At 72.9% G+C, this 23,293-nt stretch overlaps 2 protein-coding genes across 2 annotated transcripts; one reads left to right on the top strand and one right to left on the bottom strand.

Moving 5' to 3' along the window:
* Positions 1-264: 264 nt before the first annotated feature.
* TBC1D17 (TBC1 domain family member 17) lies at positions 265-20,003 on the bottom strand. The gene is made up of 16 exons (XM_087772947.1): positions 19,925-20,003; positions 18,345-18,443; positions 13,772-13,947; positions 13,235-13,328; positions 12,600-12,731; positions 12,393-12,521; positions 11,787-11,872; positions 11,034-11,128; positions 10,335-10,433; positions 8,583-8,683; positions 8,051-8,150; positions 7,446-7,537; positions 5,874-6,050; positions 4,634-4,720; positions 3,427-3,508; positions 265-344 (listed from the first exon to the last, which is right to left on the bottom strand). The coding sequence occupies exons 1-16, from the start codon at positions 19,958-19,960 to the stop codon at positions 265-267; spliced, it is 1,665 nt and encodes a 554-aa protein (XP_087629073.1). The 5' UTR covers positions 19,961-20,003.
* A 1,150-nt stretch (positions 20,004-21,153) lies between these two features.
* AKT1S1 (AKT1 substrate 1) lies at positions 21,154-23,150 on the top strand. The gene is made up of 4 exons (XM_087773222.1): positions 21,154-21,280; positions 21,849-21,926; positions 22,269-22,420; positions 22,981-23,150. The coding sequence occupies exons 2-4, from the start codon at positions 21,860-21,862 to the stop codon at positions 23,101-23,103; spliced, it is 342 nt and encodes a 113-aa protein (XP_087629348.1). The 5' UTR covers positions 21,154-21,280; positions 21,849-21,859; the 3' UTR covers positions 23,104-23,150.
* The last annotated feature ends 143 nt before the right edge of the window (positions 23,151-23,293 follow it).

Below are 23,293 nucleotides of genomic sequence, written 5' to 3'. Positions count from 1 at the left end.
GGGGTCACTCGGGGGGCAGTCGGGGGTCACTTGGAGGTCAGTCGAGGGTCACTCGGGGGCAGGTGGGGGTCAGTCGGGGGTCACTGGGGGGTCACCTGGGGGTCACTGGGGGTCAGTTGGGGGTCACTCGGGAGGCAGTTGGGGTCACTCAGGGGTCACCTGGGGGTCACTCGGGGGTCACTGGAGGGTCAGTTGGGGGTCACTCGGGGGTCACTTGGGGTCACTCGGGGGGCAGGTGGGGGTCAGTCGGGGGTCACTGGGGGGTCACCTGGGGGTCACTTGGGGGTCACTCGGGGGGCAGTCGGGGGTCACTTGGAGGTCAGTCGAGGGCCACTCGGGGGTCACTCGGGGGGCAGTGGGGGGTCAGTCGGGGGAGTGGGGGGTCACTCGGGGGTCACTCGGGGGTCACTCGGGGGGCAGGTGGGGGTCACTCGGGGGTCACCCGGGGGTCACTCGGGGGTCACTCGGGGGGCAGGTGGGGGTCACCCGGGGGTCACCCGGGGGTCACTCGGGGGGCAGTGGGGGGTCGCCCCCCGCCGCCCCCCCCCCCTGACGCTGCGGCAGGGCCCCTCCCCCCCCCCGGGGCGGCGCTGCGCTACGCGGCGCTGGGGGCGCTCACGGGGGTGGCGCTGCGCGCGCCGGGGCGGCTCCTGCTGCTGCTGCTGCTGCCGCCGCGCGCCCCCCGCCCGCGCCTGCGCCGCCTCGCGCTGCGCGCGCTCCGCGCCCTGCGCCCGCCCTGAGCCCCGGCACCGGCACCGGGACCCCGCCCCCACCGGCACCGGGACCCCGCCCCCACCGGCACCGGGACCCACCGGGACCCCCCGGCACCGGGACCCCCCCACCGGCACCGGCACCCACCGGCACCGGGACCCACCGGGACCCCCATCAGCACCGGGACCCCCCGGCACCGGGACCCCGCCCCCACCGGCACCGGGACCCCGCCCCCACCGGCACCGGCACCCACCGGGACCCCCCGGCACCGGGACCCCCCACCGGCACCGGCACCCACCGGCACCGGGACCCACCGGGACCCCCATCAGCACCGGGACCCCCCGGCACCGGGACCCCGCCCCCACCGGCACCGGGACCCCCCACCGGCACCAGGACCCACCGGGACCCCCCGGCACCGGGACCCCCCACCGGCACCGGCACCCACCGGCACCGGGACCCCCACCGGCACCGGGACCCCCCGGCACCGGGACCCCCCCCCACCGGCACCGGCACCCCCCGAGACCGGGACCCCCATCGGGACCCCCCCCACCGGCACCCCGCACCCACCGGCACCGGGACCACCGGCACCGGGACCCCCCGGGACCCCCCGAGCCCCCACCGGGACCGGGACCCCCCCCCCCGAGAATAAACGAGTTGGGCTCGGCCAGCGGCTGCCGGTGTTGGGGGGCTGGGGGGTGCCTATGGGGCAGGAGAGGCGCTATGGGGCAGAGGGCAGCTCTATGGGGCGGTGTGGGGCGCTATGGGGCGGTGTGGGGCTCTATGGGGCGCTATGGGGCGGTGTGGGGCGGTCTATGGGGCGGTGTGGGGCGCTATGGGGCGCTATGGGGCGGTGTGGGGCTCTATGGGGCGCTATGGGGCGGTGTGGGGCTCTGTGGGGCGGTGTGGGGCGCTATGGGGCGGTGTGGGGTGGTCTATGGGGCAGTGTGGGGCACTATGGGGCGGTGTGGGGCTCTATGGGGCGGTGTGGGGCGCTATGGGGCGCTATGGGGCGGTGTGGGGCGGTCTATGGGGCGGTGTGGGGCGCTATGGGGCGGTGTGGGGCGCTCCGGCCCCGCCGCCCCCCGCCCCGGGCCCCTCCGGCCGGTCAACGCCCGCTCCCATTGGCCAGCGCCGCCGCCGCTCACGGCAGCCCCGCCGTCACCATTGGGCGCCGCCGCCGCCGCCGCCCCGCCCCCGCCGCCCCTCGCCTCTCCCCTCCAGCCCCGCCCTCGCCGCCAGCGCGCCCGCTGATTGGCCCGCCCCCGCGGCGTGGGCGGAGCCGCCACCCGCTTCGCGCACGCTGATTGGACTGTTGAGACCCGAAGTTCTGGGGTGGGCGCGAGGGGGCGGGGCCTGCGCCGGGGGCGGGGCACGGGGCGGGGACTCTGTCGGGGGCTACAGCGGGGTGGGCGGGGCCCCCAGTACTCCCAGTAACCCCCCCAGTGCCCCCCAGTCCTCCCAATAACCCCTCCCCGTGCTCCCCAGTGCTCCCAGTAACCCCCAGTGCTCCCAGTAACCCCCCCCAGTGCCCCCCAGTAACCTCCAGTGCCCCCAGTGCCCCCCCAGTTTTCCCAGTAACCCCCCCCCAGTGCTCCCAGTAACTCCCAGTGCCCCCAGTAACTCCCAGTAACTCCCACTGCCCCTCCCCACTATCCCCAAGGTTTGGGGGCACCTATACTGGTCTGGGGGTGCCCATACTGGTTGGGGGGCACCTGTACTGGTCTGGGGTGCCCATACTGGTCTGGGGGTGCCCATACTGGTTGGGGGGCACCTATACTGGTCTGGGGTGTCCATACTGGTCTCGGGGTGCCCATACTGGTTGGGGGGCACCTATACTGGTCTGGGGTGTCCATACTGGTCTGGGGGTGCCCATACTGGTTGGGGGGCACCTGTACTGGTCGGGAGGCCCATACTGGTCTGGGGGTGCCCATACTGGTTGGGGGGCACCTATACTGGTCTGGGGTGCCCATACTGGTCTGGAGGTGCCCATACTGGTTGGGGGGCACCTGTACTGGTCTGGGGTGTCCATACTGGTCTGGGGGTGCCCATACTGGTTGGGAGGCACCTATACTGGTCTGGGGTGCCCATACTGGTCTGGGGGTGCCCATACTGGTTGGGGGGCACCTGTACTGGTCGGGAGGCCCATACTGGTCTGGGGGTGCCCATACTGGTTAGGGGGCACCTATACTGGTCTGGGGTGCCCATACTGGTCTGGAGGTGCCCATACTGGTTGAGGGGCACCTATACTGGTCGGGAGGCCCATACTGGTCTGGGGGTGCCCATACTGGTTGGGGGGCACCTGTACTGGTCGGGAGGCCCATACTGGTCTGGGGGTGCCCATACTGGTTGGGGGGCACCTATACTGGTCTGGGGTGCCCATACTGGTCTGGAGGTGCCCATACTGGTTGAGGGGCACCTATACTGGTCTGGGGTGCCCATACTGGTCTGGGGGTGCCCATACTGGTTGGGGGGCACCTATACTGGTCTGGGGTGCCCATACTGGTTGGGGGGCACCTGTACTGGTCGGGAGGCCCATACTGGGAGCAGCCCCCCCAAAGCCGCAGGCGGGGGCGGTTCCGACACCTTTAATGCAGCCCAAGGGGGGGCCCCCCCCAAAGCGGCCCCGGCTCGGGGGGGGGGGGGGCAGGACCCCCCAAATGAAGGCGCTGGGGGGGCCCCCTAAAGTGGGGGGTCCTGAGGGGGGTCCCTCAGGACGAGGATGTTGGGGGCCCCCGGCGTCCGGGGGGCTCGGGGGGCCCCCCAGTCCCAGCAGCTCCTGCAGGGCGGGGGGCAGCTCCTGGGGAGGGGGGGGTCACTTGGGGGGGGGGGTCAGTTTGGGGGGCGCTGGGGGGGGTCAGTTTGGGGGGGTCCGGTTTTGGGGGGGCTCAGTTTGGGGGGGGGGTCCCTGGGGGGAGGGGGTCCCATTTTTGGGGTGCTCACGGGGGGGGCAGGTTGGGGGGCCCAGTTTTGGGGGTCACTGGGGGGGGTCCCGGTTTGGGGGTGCTCATGGGGGGGTCTGGGGGGGGGTCCGGTTTTGGGGGGGTCCCTGGGGGGGTCCGGGTTTGGGGGGTCCCTGGGGGGTCCGGGTTTGGGGGTGCTCATGGGGGGTCGGGGGGGTCCCGGTTTGGGGGGTCCCGGTTGGGGGGGTCTGGGTTTGGGGGTGCTCACAGGGGGGTCGGGGGGGGGGGGGTCCGGGTTTGGGGGGTCCCGGTTGGGGGGGTCCGGGTTTGGGGGTGCTCACGGGGGTCGGGGGGTCCAGGTTTGGGGGGTCCCGGTTGGGGGGTCCGGGTTTGGGGGGTCCCTGGGGGGTCCCGGTTTGGGGGGGTTTGGGGGGGTAAATTGGGGGGGTCCCAGTTTGGGGGTGCTCATGGGGGGGTTCCCGGTTTGGGGGGGTCCCGGTTGGGAGGGGTCCGGGTTCGGGGGGTCCCTGGGGGGTCCGGGTTTGGGGGTGCTCACGGGGGGGGTCGGGGGGGGGGGGTCCGGGTTTGGGGGTGCTCACGGGGGGGGGGGTCCGGGTTGGGGGGGTCCCTGGGGGGGTCCGGGTTTGGGGGTGCTCACGGGGGGGTCGGGGGGGGGGGTCCGGGTTTGGGGGGTCCCTGGGGGGGGTCCGGGTTTGGGGGTGCTCACGGGGGGGGGGGGGTCCGGGTTTGGGGGGGTCCCTGGGGGGTCCCGGTTTGGGGGGTTCCCGGTTTGGGGGGTCCCGGTTGGGGGGGGTCCGGGTTTGGGGGTGCTCACGGGGGGGGGGGGGGTCCGGGTTGGGGGGTCCCTGGGGGGGGTCTGGGTTTGGGGGTGCTCACGGGGGGGTCGGGGGGTCCGGGTTTGGGGGGTCCCTGGGGGGGGGTCCGGGTTTGGGGGTGCTCACGGGGGGTTCCCGGTTTGGGGGGGTCCCGGTTGGGGGGGGTCCGGGTTTGGGGGTGCTCACGGGGGCGGCCGCCAGCTGCAGGAAGAGCCCCTCGGCCCGGCTCAGCACCGCCTCCGCGTCCAGCGCCCGCCACCGCCCGGGGGGGCCCTGGGGACCCGGGGCCACCGTCACCGCGGGGGGGCCCCGCGTCCCCAATCCCCCCCCCCGTGTCCCCAATCCTGTCCCCAACCTTATCCCCAGTGTCCCCAACCCCGTCCCGGTGTCCCCAACCCTGTCCCCATGGCCCCAACCCCGTCCCGGTGTCCCCAACCCTGTCCCCAACCTTGTCCCCATGGCCCCAACCCCGTCCCTCTGTCCCCAACGTTGTCACCATGACCACAACCCTGTCCCCAACCCCGTCCCTCTGTCCCCAACCTTATCCCCAGTGTCCCCAACCCCATCCCGGTGTCCCCAACCCCGTCCCAGTGTCCCCAACCCTGTCCCCAACCTTGTCCCCATGGCCCCAACCCTGTTCCTCTGTCCTTAACCCTGTCCCCAACCCATCCTTGTGTCCCCAACCCCGTCCCTCTGCTCCCAACCCTGTCCCCAACCGTCTCCATGTCCCCAACCCTGTCCCCATGTCCCCAACTCCATCCCCAACCCTGTCCCCGTGTCCCCAACCCCGTCCCCATGTCCCCAACCCAGTCCCCGTGTCCCCAAACCTGTCCCCATGTCCCCAACCCAGTCCCCGTGTCCCCAAACCTGTCCCCGTGTCCCCAACCCTGTCCCCGTGTCGCCAACCCCATTTCTACGTCCCCAACTCCATCCCCAACCCCATCCCCATGTCCCCAACCCTGTCCCCATGTCCCCAACCCCATCTCTACGTCCCCAACCCAGTCCCTGTGTCCCCAACCCAGTCCCCGTGTCCCCAAGCCTGTCCTCGTGTCCCCATCCCTGTCCCCATGTCCCCAACCCAGTCCCCATGTCCCCAACCCTGTCCCCAACCCCGTCCCCATGTCCCCAACCCAGTCCCCATGTCCCCAACCCTGTCCCCAACCCCGTCCCCATGTCCCCAACCCAGTCCCTGTGTCCCCAACCCTGTCCCCAACCCAGTCCCCATGTCCCCAAGCCTGTCCTCGTGTCCCCATCCCCGTCCCCATGTCCCCAACCCAGTCCCCATGTCCCCAACCCTGTCCCCAACCCCCGTCCCCATGTCCCCAACCCCCGTCCCCGTGTCCCCATCCCCGTCCCCACCTCCAGGCCACCCCCGTGCCCCCCCCCCCCCGCAAGCCCCGTCCCTGCCGTGTCCCCGCGTCCTCACCTCGTCCCCGTCGCTCTCCTCCTCCTCCGTGTCCCCGCCGGTGTCCCCATCATCGCTGTCCCCATCGCTGTCCCCGCCGGTGGCCCCGGGGCGCGGGGGGACGTCCCCCGCCACCTCCAGGAGGGCGCAGCTCAGCAGCAGGAGGAAATTGGGGCAGGGCAGCCCCGTCCACAGCACCTGGGGACGCGGGGACACCCCGGGGACATGGGGACACCCTGGGGACGCGGGGACACCCCGGGGACCCCCGCCGCCTCCCCCCCGTCCCCTCGCCTCCCTCCCGCGTCCCCAACGGCCCCGCCTCGTGTCCCCGCACCCGCCCTGTACCCCCGTCCCGCTGTCCCCCGTGTCCCCGTGTCCCCCCATGTCCCCGTGTCCCCCCATGTCCCCATGTCCCCACGTGTCCCCCATCCCCGTGTCCCCCATGTCCCCCCATGTCCCCGTCCCCCCATGTCCCCACGTCCCCCCGTCCCCCCCATGTCCCCCCTGTCCCCATAATCCCCCCATGTCCCCCCCATGTCCCCATCCCCCCATGTCCCCCCATCCCCCATCCCCCTGTCCCCACGTACCCCCCATGTCCCCATGTCCCCCCTGTCCCCATGTCTCCCTGTCCCTCCCATGTCCCCCCCATGTCCCCATGTCCCCACATGTCCCCCTGTTCCCCCATGTCCCCACGTCACCCCCACGTCCCCATGTCCCCCCATGTCCCCATCCCCCCATGTCCCCCCCATGTCCCCACGTCTCCATGCCCCCCCTGTCCCCCCCATCCCCTCCATGTCCCCCCTGACCCCCCTGTCCCCATGTCCCCCTGTCCCCCCCATGTCCCCATGTCCCCCCTGTCCCCATGTCCCCCTGTCCCCCCCATGTCCCCCCATGTCCCCCCATGTCCCCCTGTCCCCCCCATGTCCCCCCCTGTCCCCCCCGTCCCCATGTCCCCCTGTCCCCCCCATGTCCCCATGTCCCCCTGTCCCCCCATGTCCCCATCCCCCCCATGTCCCCCCCGTCCCCCCGTCCCCATGTCCCCATGTCCCCCCCATGTCCCCCCAGGTCCCCATCCCCCCCATGTCCCCCCGTCCCCCCCCATCCCCATGTCCCCATGTCCCCCTGTCCCCATGTCCCCCCATGTCCCCATCCCCCCCATGTCCCCCCCTGTCCCCCCCGTCCCCATGTCCCCATGTCCCCCCCATGTCCCCCCATGTCCCCATCCCCCCATGTCCCCCCGTCCCCCCCCATCCCCATGTCCCCATGTCCCCCTGTCCCCATGTCCCCCCATGTCCCCATCCCCCCCATGTCCCCCCTGTCCCCCCCGTCCCCATGTCCCCATGTCCCCCCCATGTCCCCCCATGTCCCCATCCCCCCCATGTCCCCCCGTCCCCCCCATCCCCATGTCCCCATGTCCCCCTGTCCCCATGTCCCCCCATGTCCCCCCATGTCCCCATCCCCCCCCATGTCCCCCCATCCCCCCCGTCCCCCCCGTCCCCCCATGTCCCCATATCCCCACATCCCCCATGTCCCCCTGTCCCCCCCATGTCCCCCCATGTCCCCATCCCCCCCCTGTCCCCCTGCCCCCGGTACCTCGCAGAGCCTCAGGGTCCCCTGGAGCCCGAAGTGGGGCTGGAAGCGGAGCTGGAGCCAGCGGGAGCAGCACCCCCGGGTGCCCCGCGCCTCTGGGGGGGGGGGGGGAACACGGGGGCCGTTACCATGGCAACGGGGCACCGACGGGGGGGGGGGCCCCTGCTGGGGGGCAGAGACACCCCCCCCCCCCCCCCCCAAGGGGCTGCTTTTGGGGGGCTCCCCCCCATTTCAGGGCGTCAGGGGGCCAGACACCCCCCAGGGGGCCGATTTTGGGGGGCTCCCCCCCATTTTGGGGGGGGGCCCTCTATCACCCAAGATGCTGATTGTAGGGTGCTTCCCCCATTTTGGGGGGCCGGGTGCCCCCCCAGGGAGCTTTTGGGGGGGGGGCTTCCCTCCATTTTGGGGTGTCAGGGTGCCATACACCCCCCAGGGAGCTGATTTTGGGGTGTTTCCCCCATTTTGGGGTGTCAGGGTGCCGTACACCCCCCCAAGAGCCGTTTTTGGGTTGCTTCCCCCCATTTTGGGGTGTCAGGGTGCTGTACGCTCCCCTGAGAACCGGTTTTGGGGTGCCCCCCCCCCCCCCCCCCGGGTTTGGGGGTGCCCACCCAGGCGGTCGCAGAGGTTGGGGTCCAGCACCCGCAGCAGCTGCCCCAGTTGCCCCAGTTGCCGCTTCAGCCCCTCCCGGCTCGGCCCGAAGTTGCCCCCCTGGAGGGACAAAAAAAGGGGGGGGGGGGGGTAAAAATGGGGGCCCCCCCCCAGCCCCCCCAAATACCCTGAACCCCCCCAAATTCCCCTTTATGAGGACCCCAAACGCCCTTTAAAGCGCTTTTCGGGGTCCCCCTCCTCATTTTGGGGGGCCCCCATTTCACCCCCCCCCCCCCCCATTTCAGCCCCCCCCCCCCGCCCCCATTCCCATTTTAGGGTCCCCCCCATTTTAAAACCCCCCCCCACTTCAAGCACCCCCCCCCAAATTTTGGGGTCCCCCCTTATTTAACACCCCCAGAGCCGCCATTTTGCTACCCCCACCCCCTCTCCTCCCCCCATTTTACCCCTCCCCTTTTACCCCCCCCCCCCAATTCAGGGGGTCCCCCCCCATTTTGGGGTGCCCCCCCCCATTTTGGGGTGTCCCCCCCTCACCACCATCTCCATGATGCTGCAGAACCCCCAAAACGCCTCGACCTCGTCGGGGGTGACGGCCAGGAGCGGGGCCAGCACCTCGCTCATCCCCCGCACGTAGCCTGGGGGGGGGTCAGCAGGGGCCCCCCCAAACCCAGGGACCCCCCCCAAACCCCAGGGGACCCCCCCCAAACCCCATGGGATCCCCCCAAAACCCAGGGACCCCCCCAAAATCCACAGGACCCCCCAAAACCCAGGGACCCCCCCCAAAACCAGGGGACCCCCCAAAACCCAGGGACCCCCCAAAACCCAGGGGCCCCCCCAAACCCAGGGGCCCCCCAAAACCCAGGGGCCCCCCAAAACCAGGGGACCCCCCCAAAACCAGGGGCCCCCCCAAAACCCAGGGACCCCCCCAAACCCAGGGGCCCCCCCAAACTCAGGGGACCCCCCAAATCCCTGCTTCCCCCACCGCAGGCCCCCCCCCCCAGGGACCCCGAGACCCCCAGGGACCCCCCAAAGCCCCCAGGAGCCTTCCATGGACCCCAAAAACCCCCTCAGGGACCCCTCCAGGACCCCCGGGACCCCCCAGAGACCCCCAGGACCCCCCAGGACCCTCAGGGACCCCCCAGTACCCCCGGGAACACCCAGGGACCTCCTAGGACCCCCAGGACCCCCCAGGGACCCCCAGGGACCTCCTAGGACCCCCAGGACCCCCCAGGGACCCCCCAGGACCCCTCGGGACCCCCGGGACCCCCAGGGACCTCCTAGGACCCCCAGGACCCCCCGGGACCCCCCAGGGACCCCCCAGGACCCCCCAGGACCTCCCCAGGGACCTCCTAGGACCCCCCAGGACCCCCCGGGACCCCCCAGGACCTCCCCAGGGACCTCCTAGGACCCCCAGGACCCCCCAGGACCCCCCAGGGACCTCCTAGGACCCCCAGGACCCCCCGGGACCCCCCAGGACCCCCCGGGACCCCCCAGGACCTCCCCAGGGACCTCCTAGGACCCCCAGGACCCCCCCGCACCCCCAGGACCCCCCAGGACCCCCAGGACCCCCAGGACCCCCGGGACCCCCCAGGGACCTCCTAGGACCCCCAGGACCCCCCGGGACCCCCTAGGGACCCCCAGGACCCCCCAGGGACCCCCAGGACCTCCCCAGGGACCTCCTAGGACCCCCAGGACCCCCCGGGACCCCCCAGGGACCCCCAGGACCCCCCAGGACCTCCCCAGGGACCTCCTAGGACCCCCAGGACCCCCCAGGACCCCCCAGGACCCCCAGGGACCTCCTAGGACCCCCAGGACCCCCCAGGGACCTCCTAGGACCCCCAGGACCCCCCGGGACCCCCCAGGACCCCCCGGGACCCCCCAGGACCTCCCCAGGGACCTCCTAGGACCCCCGGGACCCCCCAGGACCTCCCCAGGGACCTCCTAGGACCCCCAGGACCCCCCCGCACCCCCAGGACCCCCCCAGGACCCCCCAGGACCCCCGGGACCCCCCAGGGACCTCCTAGGACCCCCAGGACCCCCCGGGACCCCCCCAGGGACCCCCCAGGACCCCCCAGGGACCCCCAGGACCTCCCCAGGGACCTCCTAGGACCCCCAGGACCCCCCGGGACCCCCAGGGACCCCCCAGGACCCCCAGGACCCCCCAGGACCTCCCCAGGGACCTCCTAGGACCCCCAGGACCCCCCCAGGGACCCCAAGGGACGTCCTAGGACCCCCCGGACCCCCCCGGGACCCCCCCGGGACCCCCGGGACCCCCGGCCCGCTCACCCAGGTCGAAGTGGTACATGCAGTAGGTCATGAGGACGTCGTGCAGCAGCGCCCGCTCGGGGCCGGGGAGGTCGGGGTGGCGGCGGGCCAGGTCCCGCTCTGGGGGGGCGCGGGGGGGCGCGGGAGCGACGGGGGGGCCGTGGGGGAGGGGTGGGGGGCAACGGAGGGGCTGTGGGGCAGGTTGGGGGGCAATGGGGCAGGTTGGGGGGCAACGGAGGGGCCGTGGGGCAGGTTGGGGGGCAACAGAGGGGCCATGGGGCAGGTTGGGGGGCCATGGGGCAGGGTTGGGGGGCAACGGAGGGACCGTGGGGCAGGTTGGGGGGCCGTGGGGCAGGTTGGGGGGCAACGGAGGGGCCATGGGGCAGGTTGGGGGGCCATGGGGCAGGGTTGGGGGGCAACGGAGGGGCTGTGGGGCAGGGTTGGGGGGCCATGGGGCAGGTTGGGGGGCAACAGAGGGGCCGTGGGGCAGGTTGGGGGGCCATGGGGCAGGGTTGGGGGGCAACGGAGGGGGCGGGGGGCAGGGTTGGGGGGGCAGTGGGGCAGATTTGGGGTGCAGCGAGCCGACTTTCGGGCTCAACTCGGTGCCCCCCCCCCCCCCCCCGCGGCGCAGGTTTTGGGGGGCTGGGGGCGTTTGGGCGATGGGGGGTGGAGGGGGGGGAGGGGCAGGTTTTGGGGTGCGGGGGGGGGGGAGGGGCTCACCCAGGCGGCGGCGGTAGCGGCGCAGGGGCTGATTGCGGCGGCGTTGGCCGGGGCTGAGCGAGCGCCACTGCAGCTTCATGCGGAAATAGGCGTCCCTGCGCCCCCCGCCCCCGTCACCCCCGCGCCCCCCCCCCCCCAAAACCCCCACCCCAGAGACCCCCCCAACCCCCCCACCCCCAACCCCCACCCAGAGACCCCCAAAACCCCCCAGAGCCCCCCAAAACCCACCCAGAGATACCCAAAATACCCCCCGAGCACCCCAACCCCCCGCCCCCCCCCAGGGACACCCAACCCCCCCCCCCCCCGGCACCCCAAAACCCACCCAGAGACCCCCAAAGCCCCCCCCGCCCCCCGATCTCCCCCAAGCCCCCCAAATCCTCCCCCCAAGACCCCCCAACCCCCTCCGAGCCCCCCCAAATCCCCCCCTGAGCCCCCCCAAACCCCCCAGATCCCCCCAACCCCCCCAGCCCCCCCAAAGTCCCCCAGAGCCCCCCAAGACCCCCAAATTCACCCCCACAGCCCCCCCAAACCGCCCCGAGCCCCTCCGAGCCCCCCAAATCCCCCCCCAGGTCCCCCAGAGCCCCCCAGATCCCTCCCCACATCCCCCCCGAGCCCCCCGAGCCCCCCAAATCCCCCCCAGGCCCCCCCGAGCCCCCCGAATCCCTCCCCAAATCCCCCCCCGAGCCCCCCAAATCCCCCCCAGGCCCCCCCGAGCCCCCCAACCCCCCCGAGCCCCCCAAAGCCCCCCCTCACCTCTGCTCCCGCCCGCGGGGGTCCGCGCCCCCCCCCAGCCCCAGCAGCCAGCGCCAGCCCCGGGGCCGCACCTCGGGGCTCAGCCCCTGCGCGGGAGGGGGCGTGGCCGCGTCAGGACACGCCCACCCACCCCCCCGCCCACGGCCACACCCACCACACCCACTTCCCCCGGCAGCTGCGGGCCTCACCCCTTCCAGAGGAGGCCACACCCCCGTGGGAACGCCCCGCCCCTCCAGGGTAACACGTGAGTGGGCCCGCCCCGGCCACACCCATCACATAGCCACGCCCAGCTCGCCACACCCCTCACCCCCCCACCCACGTTCCCACCCCATATATGGCCACAGGCAAACCACGCCCATCCAAAGGCCACACCCCCACCCATCACTCGGCCACGCCCACCCCCCCCCCCCCGCACGGTCACCAGCAAGCCACGCCCATTCCAGGCGACACCCTCACCAAGCCACACCCCACAGCAACCCCCAGACCCCGCCCACTCCAAGACCCCACCCACTGCATATAGCCCCACCCACTCTCCATGGCCCCACCCACTCCCCAGCCCCACTCCTCCATCACAGGGCCCCGCCCCCCCAAGCCCCGCGCCCTCACCCCCCGGAAGAGGCGTTGCCGCAGCCCTTCCGGGTCCAGGCTCCGCCCCTCGGCATCGTGGCTCCGCCCCCACTCAACCTCCGTCACCTCCGGCCCCCGCGGGGGGGTGGGGCGGGGCCCCAGCGTCACCTGCGGGAGGGGCGGGGTGCCTTCAGGCCACGCCCCCCACGCTCGGGCCCCGCCCCCTCCCCAGCCCCACCCACTCACACAGGTGATGACCTCAAAGGGCGGCTCCGCCTCTGGCTCCGCCTCCTCCTCGCCGTGGGCGGGGCCCCGCGCCCCCCCCAGCAGCCGGCTCAGCCCCCCCAGGGTGGCGGCGTAGGGGCCCTGCAGCAGCCGCTGGGGGGGGGGGGCACGGACCCGTGGGGACCCCCCACCCCCACCCATGGCCCCCCCCTCGGGACCCCCCACCCATGGCCCCCCCCCTCGGGACCCCCCCACATGCCCCCCCCCCGGGACCCCCCCCGGGACCCCCCAGGCCCCCCCGGGAACCCCCAGGACTCACCCCCCATGGCCCCCCCACCCGGGGACCCCCCCGGGACACTCCCAGGACCCCCCCCCCATGGCCCCCCCACCCTGGGACCCCCCCACCCCCACCCATGGCCCCCCCCCTCGGGACCCCCCCAGGCCCCCCGGGAACCCCCAGGACTCAACCCCCATGGCCCCCCCCCAGAACCCCCCCCCATGGCCCCCCCCCTCAAGACACCCCCCCCCCCGGCCCCCCCACCCGGGGACCCCCCCCGGGACACTCCCAGGACCCCCCCCCATGGCCCCCCCCCCCCGGGACCCCCCACCCTGGGACCCCCCATCCCCCCCATGGCCCCCCCCCCCGGGTGACTCACGGTGACGAGGCCGGGGGAGGGGGGCTGCGGGGGGGGGCCGGGCCCGGGCCCCTCGGGGGGCGTCACCAGCAGCAGCCGGGGGGCCCGCGGGGGCCTGGGGGGGTGGGGGGGGGCACTGGGGGAACTGGGGGAACTGGGGGGGCTGGGACTGGGGGGCACCTGGAGGGGGGTCGCTGGGATTGGGGGGGGCCCTGGGGGGCTCTGGGGGGTCCCTGGGATTGGGGGGGGCCCTGGGGGGCCTTGGGGATCCCCTGGGTTTGGGGGGCTCTTGGGGGGTCCTGGGGGGTCCCTGGAATTGGGGGGGCCCTGGGGGGCTCTGGGGGGTCCCTGGGATTGGGGGAACGCTGGGGGGCTCTGGGGGGGGGGTCCCTGGGTTTGGGGGGTCCTGGGGGGCTCTGGGGGTGGTCCCTGGGATTGGGGGGTCCTGGGGGGCTCTGGGGGGGGTCCCTGGGACTGGGGGGGCCCTGGGGGGTCCCTAGGACTGGGGGGTCCCTCCAGGTGCCCGCGGACGCCGCCCCCCCCCCGGCCCCCACTCACGGGCGCAGGCGGGGCCCAGCAGGCGCAGGAGGTTTCGGGGTCCCCCCCGGGGAAATGCAGGGGGGGGCAGAGCCCCGGGCGGGGCAGCAGCAGCAAGAAGGGGGGGCGCAGCCCGGGGGGGCCCCGGCGCAGCCCCCACAGCTCCCCCAGCGCCAGCCGGAACCCCCCCTGCCAGTCTGGGGGGGGCCCCGTCACTGCCCGCACCCCAAAACCCCCCCGCGGCCCCCCCAAATCCCCATAGCCCCCCCATAGCCCCCCCATAGCCCTCAGAGCCCCCCCATAGCCCCCATAGCCCCCCAATAGCCCCTGTAGCCCCCCCATAGCCCTCAGAGTCCCCCATACCCCCCAATAGCCCCCCAGCCCCCCCATAGCCCCTATAGCCCCCCATAACCCCCCACAGCCCCCCCAAACCCCCTCTAGCCCCCCCAGTAGCCCCCCCAACCGTCCCATAGCCCTCAGAGCCCCCCATACCCCCCCAATAGCCCCCCCATAGCCCCTATAGCCCCCCCAATAGCCCCTGTAGCCCCCCACAGCCCCCCCAAACCCCCTCTACCCCCCCAGGTAGCCCCCCCCACCCCTCCCATAGCACCTATAGCCTCCCATAGCCCCCCAATAGCCCCCATAGCCCCCCAGCCCCCATAGTCCCCCATATCCCCCCAATAGCCCCCCCATAGGCCCTGGAGCCCCCCAGTAGCCCCCAGAGCCCCCCCCCAGCCCCTATAGCCCCCGCATAACCCCCATATCCCCCGTAGCCCCCCATAGCCCCTGTAGCCCCCCCAGTAGCCCCCGTAGCCTCCCCCAGCTCCTATAGCCCCCCAGTAGCCCTCATAGCCCCCCCATAGCCCTTATAGGCCCCCATAGCCCCTGGAGCCCCCCAGTAGCCCCCAGAGCCCCCCCAGCCCCTATAGCCCCCCAGTAGCCCTCATAGCCCCCCCATAACCCCTATAGCCCCCCATAGCCCCTGGAGCCCCCCAGCCCCTATAGCCCCCCATAGCCCCTGCAGCCCCCCCAGTAGCCCCCAGAGCCCCCCCAGCCCCTATAGCCCACCCAATAGCCTTCATAGCCCCACCCCATAACCCCTATAGCCCCCCATAGCCCCTGGAGCCCCCCAGTAGCCCCCGTAGCCTCCCCCAGCTCCTATAGCCCCCCCATAGCCCCTGTAGCCCCCCAGCAGCCCCCAGAGCCCCCCAGCCCCTATAGCCCCCCCAATAGTGCCCCCAGTAGCCCCCGTAGCCCCCCAGCCCCTGTAGCCCCCCAGTAGCCCCTGTAGCCCCGCCATAGCCCCCCTCAGCCCCAGTAGCCCCCGTAGCCCCCCAGTAGCCCCCAGAGCCCCCCAGCCCCTGTAGCCCCCCGTAGCCCCCCCATAGCCCCCCTCAGCCCCAGTAGCCCCCGTAGCCCCCCCAGTAGCCCCTCCAGTAGCCCCCCCTGGGTGGTACCGGGGGGGGGCGGCCGGGGCCGGGGGGGGCTCAGCACGGCCCAGTCGGGCTCGTAGCCGGGGTCCGGGGGCTCCCCCTCCTCCTCCTCCTCCTCCTCCTCCTCCTCGGGGGCGGCCTGGGGGCACGGGGGGGCTGTAAGGGGTGGGGGGGCCATAATGGGATCGGGGGGGCCATAATGGGATTGGGGGGCTATAATGGGATCGGGGGGGGCTATAATGGGGGGGGGGGCTGTAATGGGGTGGGGGGGCTATAATGGGGGCCATAATGGGATCGGGGGGGCCATAATGGGATTGGGGGGGCTATAATGGGATCGGGGTGGGCTATAGTGGGGGGGGGGGCTGTAATGGGGTGGGGGGGCTATAATGGGGGCCATAATGGGATCGGGGGGGCCATAATGGGATCGGGGGGCTGTAATGGGATCGGGGGGGGGCTGTAATGGGGGTCGGGGGGCCATACTGGGGGTGTAATGGGTTTCGGGGGGCCCAGTAGGGTTTGGGGGGGTGTAATGGGATCAGGGGGGCCATAATGGGACCGGGGGGGGGGCTGTAATGGGATCGGGGGGGCCATAATGGGATGGGGGGCTGTAATGGGGGGTGTAATGGGATTGGGGGGGCCATAATGGGATGGGGGGGCCATAATGGGATGGGGGGGCTGTAATGGGGGGGTGTAATGGGATCGGGGGGCCATAATGGGATGGGGGGGCCATAATGGGATGGGGGGCTGTAATGGGGGGATGTAATGGGATTGGGGGGCCATAATGGGATGGGGGGGCCATAATGGGATGGGGGGGCTGTAATGGGGGGGGTGTAATGGGATTGGGGGGGCCATAATGGGATTGGGGGGGCCATAATGGGATGGGGGGGCTGTAATGGGGGGGTGTAATGGGATTGGGGGGGCCATAATGGGATTGGGGGGGCGGGGGGGTCCCGGGGCCTCACCGTGCCATCGGGGGGGTCCCACGGCCCCTCCAGGGGTTCCCACTGCAGCACCAAGTCCTCCGCCTGCCCCAAACCAGTACAGACCAGTATGAACCAGTGCGAACCGGTACAAGCTACTCCACACCCACAGCGCCTTTTCTGTTGGGCCCCCACCTCCCCCTGTACCCCCCCAGTCCATCCCAGTTCCTCCCAGTGCCCCCCTCGGTCCCGCCATGTTCCCCCAGTTCCTCCCAGTCCCTCCCAGTGACACCAGTCCCCCCCCATGCCCTTCCAGTCCCTCCCAGTGACACCAGTCCCCCCCCATGCCCTCCCAGTCCCCCCCATTGCCCTTCCAGTTCCATCCCACTCCCACCTGCCTGCTCCAGTCCCCCTCATCGCTCCCAGTTCCCTCCCAGTTCCTCCCAGTTCCCTGCCATTTCTCCCCAGTACCCTCCCAGTCTCTCCCAGTTCCTCCCTGCCTCCTGCACTGCCCCCCCCAGCCCCTCCCGCCTCCCCCAGTTCCCCCCAGTCCCCTCCAGCCCCTCCCAGTCTCCCCCCAGTATCTCCCAATTCTCCCAGTGCTCTCCTAGTTCCCCCCAGCCCCTCCCAGTCACCCCCCCAGTCTCTCCCAGTCTGCCCCAGCCCCTTCTAGTTGCCCCCAGTCCCTCCCAGTCCCCTCAGTTTCCCTCCCAGTCCCTCCAGTGCCCCCGGCCCCTCCCATTCCCTTCCAGTTCCCCCAGTGCCCCTCCCAGTCCCCCCAGTGCCCGTCCCAGCCTCTCCCAGTGCCCCCATCCCCTCCCATTCCCCTCCAGTCCCCCCCAGTGCCCATCCCAGCCCTTCCCAGTCCCTCCCAGTCCCCCTCCCCGCCCCTCCCATTCCTCTCCAGTCCCCCCAGTGCCCTTCCCAGTGCCCCTGGTCCCTCCTGGTCCCTCCCAGTGCCCCCCCAGTCCCTCCCAGTGCCCATCCCAGCACCTCCCAGTGCCCCCAGCCCCTCCCATTCCCTTCCAGTCCCCCCAGTGCCGATCCCAGTCGCCCCCAGTGCCTCTCCCAGTCCCTCCCAGTGCCCCCATTCCCTCCCAGTCGCCCCCAGTGCTTCTCCCAGTCCCTTCCCAGTGCCCCCCTCGGTCCCCCCATGTTCCCCCAGTCCCTCCCAGTCCCTCCCAGTGACACCAGTCCCCCCCATGCCCTCCCAGTTCCCTGCCAAGGGACACCAGTCCCTCCCAGTGCCCCCAGTCCCTCCCAGTCGCCCCCAGTGCCTCTCCCAGTCCCTCCCAGTGACACCAGTCCCTCCCAGTCGCCCCCAGTGACTCTCCCAGTCCCTCCCAGTGCCCTCCCAGTCCCTCCTAGTTGCCCCCAGTGCCTCTCCCAGTCCCTCCCAGTGCCCCCCAGTCCCTCCCAGTCGCCCCCAGTGACTCTCCCAGTCCCTCCCAGTGCCCCCCAGTCCCTCCTAGTTGCCCCCAGTGCCTCTCCCAGTCCCTCCCAGTGCCCCCCAGTCCCTCCCAGTCGCCCCCAGTGACTCTCCCAGTCCCTCCTAGTGCCCCCAGTCCCTCCCAGTCGCCCCCAGTCCCTCCCAGTGCCCCCAGTCCCTCCCAGTTGCCCCCAGTGACTCTCCCAGTCCCTCCCAGTGCCCCCCAGTCCCTCCTAGTCGCCCCCAGTGCCTCTCCCAGTCCCTCCCAGTGACCCCAGTCCCTCCCACTCGCCCCCAGTCCCTCCCAGTGCCCCCAGTCCCTCCCAGTTGCCCCCAGTGACTCTCCCAGTCCCTCCCAGTGCTCCCAGTCCCTCCCAGTCGCCCCCAGTGACTCTCCCAGTCCCTCCCAGTGCCCTCCCAGTCCCTCCTAGTTGCCCCCAGTGCCTCTCCCAGTCCCTCCCAGTGCCCCCCAGTCCCTCCTAGTCGCCCCCAGTGCCTCTCCCAGTCCCTCCCAGTGCCCTCCCAGTCCCTCCTAGTCGCCCCCAGTGCCTCTCCCAGTCCCTCCCAGTCCCTCCCAGTCGCCCCCAGTGCCTCTCCCAGTCCCTCCCAGTGCCCCCCAGACCCTCCCAGTCGCCCCCAGTGACTCTCCCAGTCCCTCCCAGTCCCTCCCAGTCGCCCCCAGTCCCTCCCAGTGCCCCCAGTCCCTCCCAGTTGCCCCCAGTGCCTCTCCCAGTCCCTCCCAGTGCCCCCCAGTCCCTCCCAGTCGCCCCCAGTGCCTCTCCCAGTCCCTCCCAGTGCCCCCAGTCCCTCACCCCCTGCAGGACGCGCAGCCGCCCTCTCCGCAGGCCGTCGCGGCAGGGGCCGGGGTGCAGCCGGGTGTGGATGGAGACGCCCGTCACCTCCAGCACCACCTGCGGGGGACGCCGTCACCGTCACCCCCCGTGTCACCCCCCGTGTCACCCCCTGTCACCCCAACCAGCACCGGCAGCGTCACCCCCGTTGCCGCCGCCGCCCCGGGTCACCGGCACCGGCACCGACGGCGCCGCCTGTGCCACCGCTGGCACCCGCACCGCCGCCGTCACCCGCACCGCCGCCAGGCCCGTCGCTGCTGCTGACGCTGTCACCCACAACCACAGCGTCGTTGTCAGCCACACCGGCAACAGCGTCCCTGTCACCCACACCACCGCCATCACCAAAACCACCGCCGGCAGCGTCCCTGTCGCTAACGGTGTCACCCACGGTGACGGCGTTGCCGTCACCACCATTGTCGCTGTCACCACCAGCGTCACCCACGCTGACAGCGCCATCGTCACCGTCGCTGTCAGTATCACCGCCACAGCGGCAACAGCGTCACCATCGGTAGAGTCAACCGTGCCGCTGTTGTCACCCACTCTGTCACCAACGCTGTCATTACTGTCAGCGTTATCACCCACAGCCACGGTGTCATTGTCACCCGCGCTGGCACGGTGTCACTGTCACCCGCACCACCGTCGTCACCAAAACCACCACCGGCAGCGTCCCTGTTGCCAACAGCGTCACCCACAGTGATGGTGTCACTACCACCAGTGCTGTCACCGTCACCGGCAGCGTCACCCAGCTCGCAGCACCACCGGCAGAATCACCATCGCCACAACCAACACCGTCACCATCGCCGCCAGCGTCACCTCCACCATCATCGGCACCGTTACTATCAGCGTCGCCGCCACCAGTGTCACCATCGTCGGCAGCGTCAGCCGTGCCACCGTTGTCACCCGCTCCGCCACTACCACCGTCACTGCTGTTGACGTTGTCACCCACAGCCCCGGTGTCGCTGTCACCCCCACCGGCACAGCGTCACTGCTGCCCACGCCGTTGTTGTCACCAAAACCACCGCCGGCAGCATCGCTGTTGCTAACGGCGTCACCCGCAGCGGTGGTGTCACCGTCACCACCACCGTCGCTGTCACCGGCAGTGTCACCCGGCTGGCCCCGCCATTGGCAGAGTCACCCTCGCCACCACCAACAGCGTCACCAGCAGCGTCACCCGCACTGACAGCGTCACCCGCGGCGCTGGCGTCACCGTCACCATCGGCGTCACCCCCCCGGCACCAACAACAGCGTCGCCCGCGCTGCCATCAGCGTCACCGTCCCCCCCGGTGTCACCCGCGCTACCGCCAGGCGTCACCGTCCCCGGCGCTGTCACCGCCCCCCCCCGAGGGGTTTGGGGGCAGCGACGTCACGGGGGCCACGATGACGTCATGGGCTGGGGACGCCCGCGGCACCCCCACGGGGGGGGGGGGGGGGGGGGAGGGGGCGCGGGGGGGGGTGTCACCGCTTGGGGGAGGGGTGTGACACGACGGCGGGGTCACGGGGTCACGGCGGGGTCACGGGGGGTCACGCGGGCGCGGCCTCACCCTCCCGCCCGCCGCCGCCGCCGCCGCCGCCGCCATCCTCCGCCTGCCGCTTCCGCTTCCGCCCAGCGCCACGCCCCTTCCGGCCACGCCCCCGTCGCGCGCCAAAGAGGGGGGCGCCCCTTCCCGCCCGCCAGGCACGCCCCTTCCCCCTCGAAACCACGCCCCTGCCTCGATTCACGCCCCCATCCTTCAAACCACGCCCCCTCCCTCATTAGCCACACAGATCCCCCTCCAGCCACGCCCTCTCCCACAATAGCCACGCCCTCATCTAGCCACGCCCCTTCATCGCCCCTCCAGCCACGCCCGCTCCTTTTTTAACCACGCCCCCAGCCTCATTAACTATTCCAATCCCTCTATAGCCACACCCCCTTCCTCATTAACCTCCCCAATACATCTCTAACCACGCCCCCTCCTCTCTCACCACGCCCCCTCCTTCATTAACCACTCAACTCCCTCTCTAGCCACGCCTCCTCCTCTCTGGCCACGCCCCCTCCTTCATTAACCACCGCAGTCCCTCTCTAGCCACGCCCCCTCCCTCATTACCTGCTCCTGTGCCCTCTAGCCACGCCCCTTCCCTTTGCTAACCACGCCCCCTCCTCTCTCACCACGCCCCCTCCTTCATTAACCACCGCAGTCCCTCTCTAGCCACGCCCCCTCCCTCACGGACGCTCTAGTCCCCTCTAGCCACGCCCCTTCCCTTGCTAGCCACGCCCCCTCCCCTCTAGCCACGCCCCCTCCCTCATTACCCCCTCCACTCCCTCTCTCCCCCCCGCCCCCTCCCCGTCCCCCCGCCCCTTCCGCTCCCGCCCCTCCCGGCCCCGCCCCTTCCGGCCCCGCCATCTTGGCGGGGCGGCCCGGGGCTCTGCGCGGCCCCCGCCGCTGCCGCTGCCGCTGCCGCCTCCCCCGGCCCCGGGGCTCCCCCCACCCCCACCCCCCACCCCCCCACCCCCCCTCCCCTCCCCTCCTCCCCTCCCCCCCCCGATGTGGGCCGCGCCGATGGGCGAGGGGCAGCGGGAGCGCTGGGCCGCGCTGGTGGCGGCGGCCGAGGGTTACCGGGGGGCGACGGGGGCGGAGGTGGTGCTGCTGACGGCCTGGGGCGGCCCGGCCGCGCCCCCCGCCTACGCCCACCACGGCCCCGGGCCGCTGGGAGCCGCCGCCCGCCGCTTCCTGCCCGACATCGCCGCCGCTCACCGGGCCCTGGCCGGGGCCCCCCCCCCCCCCCCCCCCGCCGCCGCCCCCCTCCCCCTCCCGCCGCCGCCGCTCCCCTCCCCCACCCGGCGGTGACCCCCCCGGCCCGGCCCGGCGGGCCCCGGGGAGGGGGGAGGGGGGGCACGGGGACCCCCAGCGACGCCACCGGTGAGGGGGGAGGGGCGTGGGGGAGGGGGGGCAGAAATTGGGGGGACATTGGGGGAGGGGGGCTTTGGGGGGGAGGGGGACATTGGAGGTGGGGGACTTCGGGGGGAGGGGGGGACATTGGGGGTGGCGGGTTTGGGGGGAGGGGAGGGGGACATTGGGGGAGGGGGGCTTTGGGGGGAGGGGGACATTGGGGGTGGGGGGCTTTGGGGGGAGGGGGGGACATCGGGGGTGGGGGGCTTTGGGGGGAGGGGGGGACATTGGGGGAGGGGGGCTTTGGGGGAGGGGAGGGGGCACACTGGGGGGGGGAGGGGGCAGGTTGGGGGCGATTGGGGGGAGGGGAGGGTGGGGACACTGGGGGCGTTGGAGTTTGGGGGGGCTTTGGGGGGTGGGGGGGGGGCTTTGGAGTCCGGGGGCTCTGGGGGGGAGGGGGGACACTGGGGGGGGAGGGGTCAGGTTGGGGGCGATTGGGGGGAGGGGAGGGTGGGGACACTGGGGGGGTGAAGTTTGGGGGGTCCCTGGGGGTCCTGGGGGGGGTGGGGCCCTGCTGACCCCCCGCCCCTCCCCCCAGGGCTGTTCCTGATGGATGAGGAGTGGGCGGGGCCCGAGGAGGAGCCCAGCCCCGACAGCGACCCCGACAGCCCCGACGGTGGGGGAGGGGACGCGGGGGGGGGGGGGAGGGGAACACGGGGGGAGGGGACATGGGGGAGGGAGGGGTCTATGGGGGGAGGGGTCTATGGGGGGAGGGGTCATGGGGGGAACACGGGTGGGGGGTGGGGACATTGGGGGGAGGGGTCTATGGGGGGAGGGGTCATGGGGGGAGGGGTCATGGGGGGGACACGGGTGGGGGGTGGGGACATGGGGGGAGGGGACAGGGACATTGGGGGGACATGGGGGGAGGGGACATTGGGGGGTCAGTGGGGGTGGGGGGCAGGGACACGGGGGGGGGGAGGTGCTGGGGGGTCGCTGACCCGGCGCCCCTCCCCCACAGAGGGCAGCCCGGCGGAGGAGGGGCCGCCCGGGCCCCCCCCGCCCCCCCCCCGCCCCCTCTACGCCCGCTCCCTGCCCGTCTCCGTCCCTGCCTGGCCCCTGCGGGCCCCCCCCGCCCCCCGCCGCGGCCCCGCCCCCGGCTCCGCCCACAAGGTGGGGGCTGGGGGGGGCTTCTGTGGGGCTGGGGGGCCGCTATGGGGCTGGGGGGTTTCTATGGGGGGGGGGCCATGGGGGGGCTCCTATGGGGCTGGGGGGGCTGTGGGGCTGGGGGGTTCCTATAGGGGTGGGGGGGGGCCATGGGGGGATTCTATGGGGCTGGGGTGTGGCCATGGGGGTCTGCTATGGGGCTGGGGGGCCGCTATGGGGCTGGGGGGTTCCTATAGGGGTGGGGGAGGGGGGGCTATGGGGGGCTTCCATGGGGCTGGGGGGGCTATAGGGGGCTGCTATGGGGCTGGGGGGGCTATGGGGGGGCTCCTGTGGGGCTGGGGGTTCCTATAGGGGTGGGGGGAGGGGCTATGGGGGGGCTCCTGTGGGGCTGGGGGGCCGCTATGGGGCTGGGGGGTTCCTATAGGGGTGGGGGAGGGGGCCATGGGGGGGGTCCTATGGGGCTGGGAGGGGCCATGGGGGGCTGCTATGGGGCTGGGGGGTCGCTATGGGGGAGGGGGGGGGCTGTTTCGGGGTGCTGACCCCTCCCCCCTCCCCCTCCCCCCCAGGCCTCCCCCGACCTCGAGCGCACCGCGGCCCCCATGGGGGCGCTGGCGCTGGGGGGGGGGGACGGCACCGAGATGTCCGGGGACCTGCCCCGCCCCCGCCTGCTGGCGGGGGACCCCCAGTGACCCTCCCCCCACACACCCGCCCCCCCCCCCCTAAAATTTTGGGGGGGGGCCCCGGCCAAATTTTGGGGGGCCCCCCCCCATTCGGGGGGGGGCCCCCCCAAAATTTGGCCGGGGGCCCCCCAAAACCAAGGAGGATGCGAACTCTTGGGGGGTGGGGGAGGGCGCCCCTCCCCCACCCCAACACTACAGC

Source organism: Nipponia nippon, unplaced genomic scaffold, assembly GCF_047370975.1.
Source record: "Nipponia nippon isolate SJK-2023a ecotype South Korea unplaced genomic scaffold, ASM4737097v1 scaffold_38, whole genome shotgun sequence".
Lineage (NCBI taxonomy): Eukaryota > Metazoa > Chordata > Aves > Pelecaniformes > Threskiornithidae > Nipponia > Nipponia nippon.
Note: the sequence above shows the minus strand (reverse complement) of the source record. Positions and strands in the feature narration are given on the sequence as shown.